At 40.3% G+C, this 17,090-nt stretch overlaps 1 protein-coding gene across 1 annotated transcript; it reads right to left on the bottom strand.

Annotated features, from left to right (window-relative positions):
* Positions 1-3,357: 3,357 nt before the first annotated feature.
* Positions 3,358-16,429, bottom strand: fra10ac1 (FRA10A associated CGG repeat 1). The gene is given in 15 exon segments (XM_029457153.1): positions 3,358-4,102; positions 4,492-4,576; positions 5,276-5,326; positions 5,516-5,655; positions 6,168-6,210; positions 6,978-7,047; positions 7,049-7,092; positions 12,677-12,722; positions 14,299-14,383; positions 14,494-14,577; positions 14,770-14,846; positions 15,056-15,101; positions 15,605-15,697; positions 15,796-15,875; positions 16,323-16,429. Coding segments are annotated over 15 exon segments (1,005 nt in total). The 5' UTR covers positions 16,341-16,429; the 3' UTR covers positions 3,358-4,059.
* Between the last annotated feature and the right edge of the window lie 661 nt (positions 16,430-17,090).

Genomic DNA, 17,090 nt, shown 5'->3' on the forward strand with positions numbered 1-17,090 from the left:
GAGACGGGGCGTTTGGCCGCTGAAATCACATTCAGGCATCAAGAAAAACGTGTTGTGAATTTGTACAACCTGATTGTCAGCTTTGAAAAACACCTGTAAGCTGTCATGTCCAACGGCATCCTGGTAAAAAAAATAACTTTACAAAAACAAAAAAAAGTTACCTTACATAATATTTATACCAGTGTTTAGAGCAAAATTACAATTCCATATCGATTTAAAAAAAAAAAAAAAGAGAACGTCTTTTAAACATGATTTTCCGTGTATATAATGTAGTTTATAACATAGAACTTGTATAAAGTTAATTGTTTAAAGTTAAGAATAACTGAAGCGTAAAACTGATTTGAAGGATGCACAGAAAAGGCAACCTTTTGCTTCTTCTAAGGAGGTAAGAGTCAGTCAGTCAAACAGGGTACAGTGGATCTTCCTCTCCTGTAAGAAGATTGGATAGGATTTGATTTGATCGCCGGCCAGCGTTCGAGATCCACACAGCTTTAGACTTAAAATACCCTTCTTACAGAGGAGGTGAAGCAGGCTACCAAAGCCTTGTATGTATGTGCAGACGACTTGAGTTTAAAATGTGACAGATGCAGCTGTAGCATCATTGATTGTATATGGTGGTACAGGCCAAAGTCCTCTGATTATTTCCTCACTGATGCAACAGTGCGATGAATCATGCAATAACTGCTGTTTGATGTCAAGTCAGTGTGAATCTCCATGTAAACCTGAATTGAAGTTGATCTGGTCTGAGTTGACGGTGCACCTTCTGAAACACTTTTAGCAATGGCTAAAGGCAAGCTGCGGCTCTCAACTTCCTGTTACACAATGTCATCTCCTCTAATCAACGGGTCATCAATCAAAGGCACTTAATCCTATCAGAATGGCTTTGGGACTAGCTGGAAACTCCTTTTCTGCTGCTTGAGGTGAAGTGGGGAGCTGTTGTTGGTCACTGGAGCCAGAACTGTGCAAAAAAACAACATTTACTGAAAGTGATATGTTTGAATTATTTAACCATGACTTTACCTCATTGTTCCTGCTGCACACATTTTCTATGGCTGGTTACACCACAAGTTCTGTCTCCAGTGATAAAAATGGCCGCTCGCTTTTCCATCAAGGATCCTTTTGTGAGATACCTAATAATAATAATAATAATAATAATAATAATAATAATGCACTGTATTCTTTCTACTTATCCCATCAACTGTCTTTCAGACATTAGAAATCTATCATTTGAAGTATGAGATGACCTTTACTGTATGTACGTGTCATGAGATGTAATATGTGTAAGCAAATAAAGGAATTTAAGGATGTTTAAAAATAGAGAGAATCACTTTTTGTCAATGTGAAAATAGGTGATCTCTTATTCACACTTAAAGTGGGTTGGACAGAGAATGAACTTGAAAAACCTTGGGCTTAGCTGCAGCAGCGCTCGTTCTTAGTAATATATCGTGCAGGGATCTTAAAGGCTCCAAAGCTGGATGAGCCTCTGGGGGAAAGAGGATCAGTGGATTGGTTCTGATCCTTCCTCGATACAATGTTGTCTGGCCATGTTCTTCAACGTCCCGTTTCCTGCCGTCTGCACATTCTGGACATTTTGTGGTGTCATCAAATGTCATCATTTTAACAAGTATACAGTATTTTAGAAGAAGATAAACTCTGCTCTAGAGGAGTAAAAGATGGAAGAGCATCAATGCTACTGCAGTGTACTCCAGTTTGAGTGCAGGATGCTGCTTGCTGAGGCCTCTGCTGACAAAATGGAACATTTGAAGAAGAAACGCAGAACAAACCCTATAATCTGTCATGTTGCAGAGCACTTCAGCACTGCATCAACATGACCTGTCATTCCCCTGACAATTTAAGGGTCAGAGGGTACAGAGCTGCTCCTCTGTTGGCTGCTTCTTTCTTCACAGGGCCCGCCTCAAAATGTGAATGTTAAATTCAAAGCAGTTAAACTTATTTACATATCTACATATTCATAGATCCTGGATTTCAAATCAGGGAGAAAGAGAAGAAGTCATACTCTACCATATCGGGAGTATTTGTATATTTCTTAAGGATTTATAAATTCCTCCCAGGACATAATGGCCCTAAATGTGCGCCCATGTGAAGGCAAGAATCTTTAACCAAGAAAACAGAATGTTGACAACACAATTGATCAAATGTAAATGCATCCAGGTGTACAAGTATAGCCAGGGGCCAAATTATATCCCACCGCCACTCAAAAACAACAGGCTGTTATTACTCAATGTACCATTTACTACACTTAACCATCTGTTGGCTGAAGACTGCCATGAATCACACGGTAAATGGCTTCTACTGAGAAAGCAGAGAAGTTTAAACGAGGCAGACAGAGCAGTAAGAGGTAAAGTAATTGTCTTTATTTAAGCCAAACTCTATAATCTCCCAACAACCTCACGCAGTTTCCTTTTCCGCGAGTTGAAGTCGAGGCAGCGCTTCAATCTGCCCTTGATCAGAGGGACATCTTGAGCTAATCCTTGTAAGAGCAGAGTGCTTCACTCTTTTGCACTACTACTATTACTATTTCAATGAATGTTCACTTGTGTAGGAAAGTGTACTCTGGAGAATGTACAAAATAATGCAGGATTCAATTCATAAGATGTAACCTGTAGATAACTTAAGTCATTTTAACATATTAAACGAGTCTACAGCCACGTGTGATGCCCCTCTGTCTTGGAGGCGGTCCTGGACAACCTCAGTAGGCAATCAGCTGACATGGGAGGGTTCGTTTAGCGGATTGAAATCACCTGAGCCACAGCCTATAAACACCGGCCCATGTGTTCGCTCCGTTTCTTACTTTCTACTCTTTACATGCACCCGGCATTACTTTATTTTGGTTTGCACCTCCATGCACTGTGTTCATGGCTGATGTACACACTCCATTGTTATTATTAATGACTGGTTTTCAGTTTAACCTTGTGCAGTCTCCTGCCTTGTCACACTCCCTGAGCCATGTTGTGACAACCGGCTCTGTGAGGCTCTACTTAAGACACAGTTTTGCTTTGAGTTAAACGCTAACGTCAGCATGCTTAACAACGCTAACATGCGCATGTTAAACGGTATAACGTTTTCTTCCTTTGATGCACAGAGATTCCTCTCTGGAGACGTTTGTTGCATGTAACGCCCCCCCCCCTTCCTCTCTCTGTCTCTCTCTCCCAATTCTACACTGTCATCCTGTCGAATAAAAGGTAAATATCAGAAAAAGTTTGCCAATTAGCGCTAAACACAAGTACAGCTGAGGCTGATGGGAATATCAGAAGCCTTTTTCACAGAGGCCATTTTGACATTCACAGCAGGAAAAGCACAGGTGTAACTAATTAAACTCATGATGGCTGATTTCAATTGAGCTGCTTTGGGTTTGAGGGACTGTGCGTGCTGGCTCAATGTCACTGCTGACTGGGACACTTAACAGAGCCATCGTTAATGTTGTTAGAAACACCTGTGCTTTTCCTACTAATGACGAGTCAAAAAATAGTCTGCTGTGGAAGATTAAATATTATTAACGAAAGTTTGATGTTGGCTCTGGATAAAATGTTAAGAAGAGTCAGGAGTCAATGACGGTATAAAACAGTTTTGTTTTTTTAAATCGTGAATCCCCACAACAAGGAGAGGTCACACATGAGCACAAACAATATTCAGTTGATGGGCTTAGTAGTATGGAAGATTAGACGAGGACAGACAAATGCACGCATGTACACCAACACATTATCTCATTACATTTCAAATGACACTTATTATCTGTACCAAATTTCAGCCAAAAGTCGTGGACACAAATACAAAGTTGTGGACCAGCCATCCCACGAGCCATACTGCTACCATGACTACGACTATTTTCCTCTGTGATAGAGGGAGGGATTAAAACGGAGATGGCGTCAGACATGTGCTGGCTAAACATTCTGTTTATTTCTGCGGCAGTACTGAAACAATAATAATATAATCGAATAAATCTACACGCGCACAAGACTCAGAAACAACATGCCTAATGTCAGTGGCGCGCTGAAGAAAGTGTAGTCGCAGCAGGGTTCCCCGCTGATACCAGTCCAGTCAAAGAAACATGTCTTCAAAGTACTCATCAAATTCCTCCTCCCTAAAAAAAAAAAACCAACAACAAACAAAATCAGAATAGTTTTCTTCCTTTCATGCACAGAGCTGACGCAGACTGTTGACTGGAAGTGTCTGCCATTGGTACAAAATACAAAGACATGACGTAGGTACTGTAGGTATGAATGTGATGCTTGTACTTTGCGTTCTCCTCGATGCTTCTGTTTCTATGAGTGTGACAGAAGCAGTTTAAAGGTTTAGCGATTCTCCTGACTTGAATTTGAAGCAGCTTTGTGAGGGGTATCTAAGTGGTCTACATACTGTTCTATATAGAGATCAGTAGCATGTGTAGGCTAAGTAGTAAAGACTGTCTATGATGGTTTTACAGCAGCTTACTTGGTGAGATTTAATATGAACGTTCGCCGTTAACCTCACCTTGACTTTTCCTCTACTGCAGGAGCGGGTCCTCGCCAGTGGTCGGCTTCTGATCGACCTTCCGGCTCGTCCTCAGCTTCAGAGTCTAGCAGGTGAGATTCAGAGAGCCGTCAGTCAAAAACTAGGCTGAGCAATAACCCTTGTTCATCAGTTTTAATGTCAGATTCTTCACCGTTTGCCTCACACAACAGGAATTCAACCGACTCGCTCGGTCTACATCCATCTGTCCAAAATGTCATCACTATATCACATATATAGCGTATGAATTATTGAGCTATGGCCAAAAAATAAAAGCCTGATTTTTATGCAGAAATCACCGAATGTCAACGTTTCAAACTATTGGATACAGCAGGATTCCTACATTTAATCAAGTTCAGTCTTCAACAACTGCTTCAAAATATGTACGACTGAGGCGAAGAAAGAAAGTGTGTTTGTGTACAGATTTCAAAGCATGTCGAACTCCATGACATAACCCTGGAGAGAGAAAGTGTGTTTTTGTGCACACCACTGCCCGCCCATCCATCCGTCCAGATCCTGTAATAAACAGAACAGGGACACTGGGGCAAAGACTTACTTCCTTTCCCTCTGCTTACAGTGAAGGGCAAAATGACAAGAAGAAAAAAACTTAAAGAAAAAGTTGAGAGGAATGGGGAGAAACACAGTTGAGAAATAGCAGAACTCCCCCGGCCGAGGAGCCTGGGCGAGCAGATCAGAAACTTTCCAACGTGTGTGTGTTTTTAAAAATGGGGGAGGTGTGCGTGTGCGTGGGAGTTATGAAGGCTACCTTTGTCCGAGTCCTGCGACTCCTCTGAGCTGCTGGAAGAGGAGGAACGATCTGTAGAGAAAGAAAATCAGATACGTTTTACTCAAAAGGGAGTCGTTACAAAATAATAAACATAAGAGAAACATGATCTCATTTCCAAGAACAAAACATAAACAAAGCTGCTCCCACCGGCTGTTCCCCTCGGATGAGATGACTGCCCTTTATTAATAGTTTATTTAGCTTGAAAAAGAGGAGTCCTACCTCTGCGTCTCTTGTGCTTCTTGGAGTGTGAAGACGTTTTCTTCATCTTCTTCTTCTTCTTCTTCTTCTTCTTCTTCTTCTGTGGTGGCTCCTGGTTCTCCTCCGATATGACTTTAGTCTTTGCTTTCACCTCGTTCCTCCTACAAACGGAATCACGCAACAAGCTGTGTTCACAACATAAAGCAGCCAATTATTTGCAACACAACATGCCAAAACCTGCAGGACCAAAGGCACGCTCAGAGAAATCTCTGCTTAAGCTTTAGACAGGTGAAGGCTTTCTGTGCGTTTTGTTACAAAGTCTGCTGGAACACTCAAAGGGACTTTTGAAATCCTCACCAACTGTGAAAGCCTTGGAATCACGTATTTAAATGCTAGAACATTCGCCGCTTACGGTCATCTTTATTCGAATTTCCATCTATAACCACCTCCAGCTACATATATAAATAATGTGATGTATAAATCATTTCACTCTGGATGGTAAGGTCAGATAACAGATATAAATCAGAATCCTAAACCCCTAAAACAGTGATGACTGTCCGTGGTGACCTGTCCTACTTCTGACCAGTGCACACGCTCTTCAATCTTTAAAATAACTCATCAAGGACAAAAAGATTTTAATACACAAATGTCTCAAAAGGTGAGAAGTACTTACTTGTGGTGGTAGTTGAGTTTGAAAGAGCATTCGGGGCATAGTCCTGGAATAGAAACAACATGACATAATCATTAACAACGCATTTCATTTCATTTAATTGAGAAATGGTTCCACCTGATACATATATAACAGTATCGTCTGCATACATTTGGAAACGTTCTCCATCATGTAATTCTGTTAAGTTATTTATATATAAACTCAATAGAAGAGGACCAAGGACAGAACCCTGTGGAACTCCTGTTTTACTTTGTCAGAGAGATGATTACTCACCGTTTATTATTATAAACAGTGAGTAATATTTGAAACTTTGTAGAATTGTAATGCTTAGGTGTTTATTATTTATTATATATAAATTATTCAGTCATTATTCCCATCTATAACATTTCTCCAATGTGCCTTACTAAGTTCGCCAGATCATGTTTCATCACTGTCACAACAACTTGAACTGTCAAAACATTGGACTTGGAATTATTACAAATTGGAAAACATTTTTAGTTGATGAGAAAAATGTCTGGATTTGACCTGTTGCACTAGCTTGTTAAAAGAGCCTGTCATTTTCTGCTTGACTGAGTTCACAGGGGCTAGAGGGTCTTCCAATTACAGTAATTATTCTAACAGGATTTTCTGCAGTATGATACCTGAAGGAGGATTATTATGAGCCAGGTCTTAGAATGGAAACCCCCACTAGGCCACACACACACACACACACACACACACACACACACACACACACACACACACACACACACACACACACACACACACACACACACACACACACACACACACACACACTGTGTTTTAGCTTACTGAGTTTGACCAATGCATTTTTCTTCTCGCCGTGTTCAACATAGGCAAAATTCACCTCCCAGCTTTTTAAGGCCTTCCTGCTTCTCGCAGCGTTTGTTTCCACAGTGGAACTGACCTGGAGGACCAGAGAGCACATGTGCTGTATGCAAACATATGTACGTATCATTTATGCATCTCTTACCTACAGCAATTTACACAAGAAAATAACGTTGATAATCAATTTGTAAGAGGTTTAAAAACAAGCCACAAAGCAAAAGAAAGAAAGAAAAATGTACAAATGTTTTATTTTAGGATTGAGAGAAACTATGAATCTCCAAAGGCTTAAGATTCTGTCAGGCAGCTTCCAAACTCTGCTGCTCTCCCTCGCCCCACTCCGACTATCTCTAGCCCTCTTCCTTCTGATCCCTATGCTCCTTCTCATCTCCATTTCTCTGCCTCAACTCATCCCCTCAGGCATCCCTCCAGCCACAGCACAGTCTGCCTATTATCCCTAGAGGAGCCTAAGGTGGCATTGATCTGGTCTCTGGGGTTCCCTCACATTGTAACAGAGGGAGTGAGTGCGTCAGAGCGGTCCATTTTTGGCACAGGGGTAAGAAATGCTCCTTACTCTGTATGAGGAGAGGATGCATTCCCTCACCTGCCTAAGCTGGTAACATCCAGGTGAAGTGAGGCATGCTGTGTTAGATTAGGGGCCAATGACGTCAGCTAAAACAAGACACTCCTGGCTCCAGTCCTGGGTTGTGAAGAGGTTCATTTGGCTTATTTGAGAGGACCTAACACTGTATTTGTTTATGAAAAACAAAAGATCTAAAGCAGAATATTGAACTGTATTTGTATTTATGTGTTTTGTGGACTAAAAGACACCACATGGCTAACTTTGCAATCCCCCAAAAGATGTCAACGTCATGGTTGAGCTATAGACAAAGTCAGTATAATACATATGTGTATACATGAGTGTATGTACTAAATGTCATCCATCTAATAGTTGATGAGATATTCCAATCCGAACCAAAGAATTGGATCAACTGACCAACATTGCCATACCTATGTGTTCACCAAACTTAAAGCTTTAAAAGTTCTAAGTGACTATAACAGATGATAACAGAACCAGCTAATGCCAGCGTATCCCTTTAAATCCTTGACGACTGAAGGGTGTGACTTGATACCGGGCCATCTTCTACTCATGCCACTGTGACGCCACAAGCAGTGAGCAGTGCTTCGGAGACCCGAGAGAATCCCGTCTTCACCATCATCAATGACGTAAATCCCAATGACCTGACAACTTACTCTCTCCATTACGCACACACACACGCAAAAATAAATTAAATACTTCCACTGTATGTATATAGAGCAGCTTATGTAGGTAAAAGCCTGTAAACAAACCTGAACGCCCTTGAACAAGGCACTGAATCCCCCTCGCTGCTGCTGCTGCTGCGGAGAAGCAGCTCAGTGTCGAATATAAAAGAATGTGATATAGGTGGAAAGGTGGAGAGTGTGAATGTGTCAGACCCTCCAGCTACTCGAAACCCTGACAGAGAGGAGTCAATACAAATGTGTTTCTAGGCAGCTCTTATTGTTGTAATACATGTCAAAAACCGAATATAATCAAGGTCAGGAAACTATTCTTCACTTATTTCTGATGGTTTTAAGCCCCCTGGCCCAACACTCACCCACATAGAAGCTAATAAAGCACAACTTTTACTGGAGCTGTTTTCTCAAAAGGCAGAAGATAGTGGCACGCAGAGCATCGCCGCACAACAAATTAAGCATTAGCCTATGCAAAAGCTCCTGTACGTCTATCTGGGTTTTTTTTGTATTGGGAATCCTCACACATCAACTTCTCAATGAAAAGGGCTGGCACCAGGTTGGCTGAGTAAACTCATTAAAAAAGGAAACTACTGTCCTACGTCAACAGTCACTAATGCCACCAGATGGCTGCATGATTAACCTTCCCTGAAGTCAGAGGGCAGCGACCTGAGCCAGCACTATCCCTCACTTTATATTCACTGTTGAGTTCACAAAGAACACTTTACGTTTCATTTTGTACATATTTTTGAATTATAATTTAACATACTCATGGGATATTCTGCCATTCATAACTTCGCTTTGTTGCTACGAGTTCGATAAGAAGATCGGTATCCCTCTCATGTCTGTGCGTTAAGTATAAAGCTACAGCCAGGTAGACTGTTAGCTTAGCTTAGCATAAAGACTGGAACTGGGGGAAACAGCGTGACAACATCTGCCGAGCAGTTTATGAGCCGGACTATTTTTTGGTTGGGCGCTGTCCCTACTTGGGAGTCTCGTCATCGCCATGAGGTTGGCAGGCAACCAGCGAGGTGAAGAAAACGGCTAAGAAACTAGTACTTAGATCTAACAAAACCACAAATTGTTTCATTACACTTGGTTTTTTGCACGGTTTTAACAAAAGACATATGTAACGTGTCAATAAGTGAGCTTTAGAGGTGCTGGTACGTGGACTTTGTTACTTTCTGACAGCCAGGCTAGCAGTTTCCCCCAGTTCCCAGTCTCTATGCTAGGCTAAGCTAACTGTATGCTAGCTTTATGTATAGTGTACAGACACAAGAGCAGTGTCCATCATCTCGTTTAACTCTCAGCAAGAAAGCGAATAAGCGTACTTCCTAAGATGTCAAACGCTAAAATGGTACATAAAGAGTTAAAAGTCGAGAGTGATCAGTGGTAACCAGACTTTATTGGATGGCCCTAACACATTCATTTGCCGCTATCCAAAGCAATTTGAGCAGACTGGTTGAAATGTCTGTCCTAAAGCTGCATCCGTGTGCAATAGTTATTGAGCTTGCCAAGTCAGTGCTGAAACTCACCACAGCCCACCCCCTACCCCCGCCCCACCACGAGGTCGACCACCTTTAATAAGTTCTCAGCCTGTGGGAAAAACTGAACAATCCACAATCACTGCCCCCGGGTAATATAGGTAAAGTAACTGATTCCTTTTCCAACCACAGGATCCTGTTTAGCCTTTTTACGAGAAGCACTTCAGACCTGCAGTTCAACACTCTCTATTTTGCAACCTTTCCTCCACAGAAAAAAAGCTCTCTCTCTCTCTCTCTCTCTCTCTCTCTCTCTCTCTCTCTCTCTCTCTCTCTCTCTCTCTCTCTCTCTCTCTCTCTCTCTCTCTCTCTCTCTCTCTCTCTCTCTCTCTCTCTCTCTCTCTCTCTCTCTCTCTCTCTCTCTCTCTCATATTTAAAACAGCAGACTAAATACTGTCTATTAACCTGATTTCTAAGGATGTAAACATTTTCAAAAAATAAAACAGAAAACAAATTCACATCTAAGTTCATCAATCAAAACGATATGTTCGCAGTGCTTGAAGTTGATTCCTGCTGTCGCTGAGCGTGTGGTGGCATGCATGTGAAAAAACATTTTTTAAAGCCTGGCCTTGACTACCTTTGGCATTTGACCCCCTACTGACATCAAAACCTACAGAAAAACATAACTTGGCGTGACGCACCAGCATGCCTTGCACTCCACATGTGCATCTGCTCAAAGCGTAAAAGAGGGATTTCTCTTATTGCAAAAAATATGCCTCACATATTGAAATTTTATTGGAAGCAAAGAAGATATTTGGTCAAATAGTTCCATTATAACCTTACGGACTTCGGTAAAATGAATTAGAAAGGCAGCATGCATGTTTCTGACCACTAGTAGCGCTATGGACACTGATTTAACTATTATCGCTTAAGGCTGTTTATAGTTGCTCTTTATAGCTCACAGGTCTTCCTACTGTTTCTCTCATACACAACTGCAGAAGTCATCGAGAATCTTTCAGGGGCGTGGATGTTTGTGGACCGGAGGAGGAGGAGGAGGAGGAGGAGGAGGAGGAGGAGGAGGAGGAGGATGAAGTAAAAGTCAATCTCATTCTTCAAGGATTCCTTCAAATGTAGGGAAACTTTAGGTCTTCCTGGGGGAGGATAACATTTGATCCTGCTCTCATGTACTTGTTTCAAGGACATAATTCTTTCTCTCCTTCACTTTTGAAAGAAAAATGTCAACCCCTAACAAGGACTGCACATTCCTTCATCCCATATCACAGCGCGGCCATGTAAAGAAAGGTCAGCGCTCTTCGTAATCCACCTGATTGGGTGAAGAGTAGACGCCGTTACCTAATACCAACATGACCTGAAGTGCACAGAGAGCAGGAAATGATAAGTGGATGATTTCAGAAAAAGGTGTCCCTTGCAGAACGGAAGTGCATTGCCTCTTTATAAAAAGATCCAGGATCAGGGGGAGAAAACAATCTGTCAATCAAGTTATCTGTAAGCGCAAGAGGAGTCGTGTCATGTGACCAGCACTACGCCGGAGCCTGGGCTGGCAACGTTCATAATTGAACACTAAAGTTTTCTCGCAGCCTTAAATCAAATCAAACTTGAGTTCCACAATAAACACTTTTTCCACCTTTTAACTTGCAACATTAACACTTTTAACTTTCAATATGCCCAAGCCTTTTTCTCCACGTCCGAACGAGGACGTTGGCTCAGATTAGTATTGATTTCACTGGAGAGTTCAGTGTCCCGTGCTCTAAATAGTGCTTAAGAAGTATTTCTGTGGGAATCATTAATGTAAACAAATCACAGACGTGACAGTTGAAGTGAATTGCCTCTGACCTGATCTAATCCCCCTTCCTGTGTAGAGTATTGCTAGAGGGTGTGAACTGTTAAGAGACCAGGATTACACAGTCTTAATCTGGAACAATATATTGGCTTAGTCAGCTTTCTCAGACATATTGTGTATGTTTGCGAGGCTGCAATGGATGTACAGTATACATAGGCAAATCATTCAAATGTAAAATGAGCTTGCGTCTTAAAGCACATCAATGAGTTGCCGACGCAGGTTGCCGAGTCGCCGATATACTCCCTCTGGGTAAACCTATAAATATCTGTCACTGTCACACGAAAGGAGCGGCAGACAGACAAGTGTTGTACTAATCCTCAACAATTAATCATCAAAGCGCTGCCAAACTGTCAAAGAAGCTCCCTCACAAGTGCACAGGGAAACTTAGGTTTCTCTTTGGGTGCGAGACATAAACTGTAAAACTAAAATGTTAAGAGTCGGAGGACCATTTGTGTAAATCAACAGTCGATCGATAACCGAATGGTGCAAATAGTCCACCCATAAAACCAAAAAGTCAAATATTTGTTTGAAGCCATTCTGTAAAGCCAATAGGTCAAAGTAAAGTGAAACATATTTGTATAATCTTAAATGTGGGGAAACTTGTGTTAGGAAGTATCCCCTGTATGTTATGTACTGCTGTGTAAATCTCTGTCGCCATCTAGTGGCGAATGTTGTGAACTGCTTTCAGACGTGCCCCAAATCAATACTCATTTTATACAGAGAGTACTAGCAGCTAGTTTTTTAGCAGTTAGCATAAAAAATATACTTTACAACTTTATACTAATAGGAAATTACAATAATTCTCCATTATGAATACAATACACACTGAAAACCTGCCTTAAAATGAAAGTAAATACCTTCATTAAGTAAAGGTGACTCAGACATCCTCTAATTAAGATCACTGTAGACTGGAAAATAGATTACATAGAAATGCAATTAAATAAAATAGATTATGCTGCACAGTTTCGATAAAGCAGAATACACAAAAAAAACCCATTTCTTTGTAGAAGTGTATAAGCGTAAGATTAGGAGAGTGTTTGGTTATGACGTACCGTTGCCAGAGACGACTTCATTCTCAGTCCGCCAACGAAATCCAAACTGTTGGGCACAAATTTAAAAGCACAGACACACATTAAGCACGAATGACAGTTTTCCCCTTCAATGAATCTTATGAATCTTAAAATGGGGCTTCGTATACTAAACTTAAAGGAATCCTATCATAACTCAGTCATCAGCATTTGTTTCCGTGTAAGAAGTGTTTCAGTTTGTCGGGGTCTGAACGTACTCCATCCAAAATAAAGCTACAGAAGAAGAAATTGTATTGGATAAATGTAAAAGCTTTTACATAACTCACATCTTCTTGTAAATAGTGTTTAGAAATATTTCTGTTATGTTTTCTTGTGATGCAGTCGTTAGTATTTTCCCCATTGCCTTTACACAGCTCTCACTGTGTGACTCATCTGCGAGCTGTCACACGACACAACTGATCAAAATTGGACTAAACTTGTGGAAATGAAGCAACTCATCTGCATTTACATGTATTATACAACTATAAATGATTTGTGAGGGTTTTATGTAGCAAGTTTTGACTCAACTGGACTGATGTGATAGTGCTTTTAATAATAATCACACTCAACTACAAATCTGAGCCCAGGGTCATTGTACAGCTATGGAGCCATAAGCCTCGAGTTTAACATATTGTCAGTTTGGCCTCAAACCAAAATAGCCCAGAAGCTCAGCTGCGAAACACATCGTACCCCCAACATTTATCTAAAAATGGATCAGTGGTGGTGATTAGTGTCTGAGTTATGAAATGTTAACCTTTGTTCTTGACACCACCACTGGGACAATTACTGTGATTTTGGAGCACAGTGCAAAAAAAAAAAAATAGATCATCTTGCCAAGTCCTGGCAGCGGTGTCTGGGATGGCTGAGGTGTATATACTGTATTCTTTTCTTTCTCTACATGCTGTGGGTGTGGTACACACTGTTTCACTTTAGCCTTTTTCCTCAGCTGCTACAACAACCGCATGTTACCTGGGGGAATAATAAAACCTGCATTTCCAGAAGAGGACATTTTTTCTCTTTTGTGTCCAGAAGTATTTTTCCATTACTCAACACGGTGTATCTTAATTAGCATCCGCCTCCAGTTTGGACGTAAAAATTCAAAAACTTTTCAAGCACTTTCTAGGTACCTGAACCAGCAATGTGCACACTCTCGAAGCCTGTGTCATTGCATCTAAATTGTTAATATAAATGCAATTGCGGAAAACATAGTTTACAGAATTCCATTAAGCCCACAGCAATCGATTTATAGATTTTGGGTTTACATGATTATGTGGAAAACCAAGCATTTTTCATATTCAAATTCAAGCATATTGATCATTTGGATTATGTCTACCTCACAACACAGCACAGATACACAAAACACTACAACATCCTTAACCTTTCTTGTCTGAAACTGGCTTCTTTTTTCAGCATTTTACAGATTTAAAAACTTCAAAATGTTGAGTTGTTGTATTCAAAATAGTCACAAAGCATCAGGCGACATGAGCCGCCTGTTACTGTATGTGCCGTCAGATTGTTTGACATTACCTAAACGCCTTTTGCTGCTGCTTTTCTGCTTAAACTGGGTATTATGTCACTCAATAAACAATTTCATCCATTCATCCCACCTTGTTTTCCTTGTATCTGCCGAGGTCAGCTATGCAGTACTCTTTAAACAGCTTGTCATAATACTTCTTGGCGAGTTCTTTTTCCCTGGAACAGAATAAGTCCAGACGTAATGTAGATGACAACACAGACTCAGTAGTTAAAAGCACATTGAATATTAAAACGGCCTTTACGAGTAGTTGTTTATGGATGATCACCATGTCATGTCTTCCTCGTCCTCATCCTTCCAGAGAAAGCGATGATTCTCCCGCAGCACATCCAGATCCGTTTTGTCTTTGGCTCTGTGAGGGAAAGAAAAGACTCGATGAGAAGGCAGATAAGGAGAACATGACTACTGCTATAATTTGTCATTAAAACTGCTGTTGGATAAAAACAATGCATAACCAATGGCCTGTTACTGTTAACATATTCTGAGCCTAAAGTGACAGAATGCTGACTGATAGTGAAGCGTGACTGTGAGACACGATACTTACGCTGTGCGCTTGAAGTCGGCCATCTGTCCTCCATAATAAAGTATGTAGTCACCAACAAACTTCTTATGTCGCTCAAACTGGAGTAATGTGGTTACGGTCCGTCTTTAAATGTTAATTTTTGCACACTGAACAGCAAAAATGTGCAATGTCCCACATCCCTTAGGCTTAAATGAAGGCAACTAAGCACTTGTCATTGTTATATGCTTTTTTAAAACGTATGTATAAAAGGCATAATGTCTGTAGTATTATCAATCTGGATGATCATTTCACACAAAAAAAAGGATACAGCATTCAATGATATCAGGTGGGCTCTTCTGTTCCTGGCTTCCTCTCTGAAAAACAGAATGAAAATAGTTATCTATAATACAAACAAAGGTTAGATAATGTTGCCGGCATATTTTGTCAATTGTTATCAAAGCATTGTTTTAAAAATATAGCTGTAACTTGTAAATGTGTATTGTAGTATTATGTAGCTGGCAGAGAAGATAATTGATAACAATCACAGGAAACTATTGTAACAAAGGGAGTTATGGTCTCATCTGGTTAGAATATAATAGCTAATAACTTTGACAGTAACAAAACATTACTATTGGATTTTGTTTGAATTGTGTTGTACATCATGTGCAGACAAAATACAAACACCTGTTTATTTTAATATTAGCAATTCTATATTATCAGAACTGACATGAATGGCCATGTGAGCAGGTAAAATGCATGAGACTGAAAGGACTAACAATTAATTAATTATCATTTAAATGATTTTAGCATACGGCTGCAACATAAAATGAGAGTCAAGTGAAGGGGTCTGAATGCTTTGTGTTTCACTGCACAGTACCTGTCCACTTCATTAGAGTGTAAACTCCTGTGAGCCTTCTGGGAGTGCCGAGCTTTCTTGAATGGCTTCTGTAAGATTTCCTCCTCACGTTTTCTGAGACAAAGACACAAATAAATACACAAATCCTGAGTTCGTCTAACTGTAAGATAAAGATGGTAGAATGAGCCTGTGGAAGCAGTCTTAAATCTGACCTTTTAATGCCTCTCCCCGAGGACTCTTCCTGCACATCATCATCACTGAAGTCAGAGTCATAGCCGCCACCTCCGTGCACCTGAGGAAACACAGGAACTCCTATAAATCCGCTTTTAAATGCATTTGTATAAGGTGCCATTTGTTTTCTACTTGATGCTTTATAGTCCTGCTTCCTCTGTAAAGTCAGGCTTCTCCATGAGGGGTAAAGTACATTTGGTTTGGACTACACTTGGAGCTAAAGTGTAGAACAATGGTGCTTTATGCTTAAAGCTGTAACCAGCAAAGACGTCAAGAATCAAGAGGGGAACTTTAGCAAGTAACGTTAATAGAGGAAACCCTGTGGGCAACTTACTTATCTGTAGGCTAACGTTGTAGGCTAATGTTGTAGGCTAATGTTGTAGGCTAATGTTGTAGGCTAATGTTGTATGCTAACTGTTAGTAACAAACACACGAGAAGCTAAATCTTCTCCCAAACGTATTAGCATTAAAAAAAAAAACGGATTTTCGGCTTTATGAGATATGTTACCTTCACAAGACTATCCATGAGTTTACACTTTAATCTCCAGCAATTGTTTACTAAATGAAACGTTCGTCGCCATATGATGACGTAGCACCGCGAATCGTGGGGTGATGACGTTGAGTGTAACTTCATGAATTATTCTAAAAGGAGATTAAAATAAATCTCCGTCAGAGTCTCCCTGTCTTTTCACATGAATATTAATACAGGAGCCTTTGGGGACACTTTGTGAATTTAAAATAAGATGCTGAAACGAAATGCTTTATGTCTCTAGGCTAAAAAAAATTAACATTTCTTTGCGTTGCATGTATTGTCTGCGGTCGCTTTGTTTTTGTTTTGTTGCCTAATTAAGCTCTCTTAATATTTATCTTTCATGGTATATGATATGATATATATATATATATATACTATATCCTTTATTTACCCAGGTAAAAGGCTGATTAAGATTAAAATCTCTTCACAATACAGACAAACTCAACCGTCACAAATGAGTCAGCAAAATATCTAGTTAATATGAGATACAAAACAATTTTTCCAAATCATTTTAGTGAAAAATGTAGGAGCAATCACATTGACAAGAAGTGTTATTTTCTCGATCCTTTAAAATCGACTTAAATTCCCCCATAGTAATCAGCTCTGACAATATCAACATTGCTTGATAGGCTACAACATTGGATTTTGACTTTCATTTTGGAACAAATGGCCCAACAACTCTAATTAATTGGCAATTCGGTGATTCGTTCATTTCCACTGAGGAACTTGAGAGGATGCAAGTAG

This window comes from Cottoperca gobio, chromosome 19 (genome assembly GCF_900634415.1).
Source record: "Cottoperca gobio chromosome 19, fCotGob3.1, whole genome shotgun sequence".
Classification (NCBI taxonomy): domain Eukaryota; kingdom Metazoa; phylum Chordata; class Actinopteri; order Perciformes; family Bovichtidae; genus Cottoperca; species Cottoperca gobio.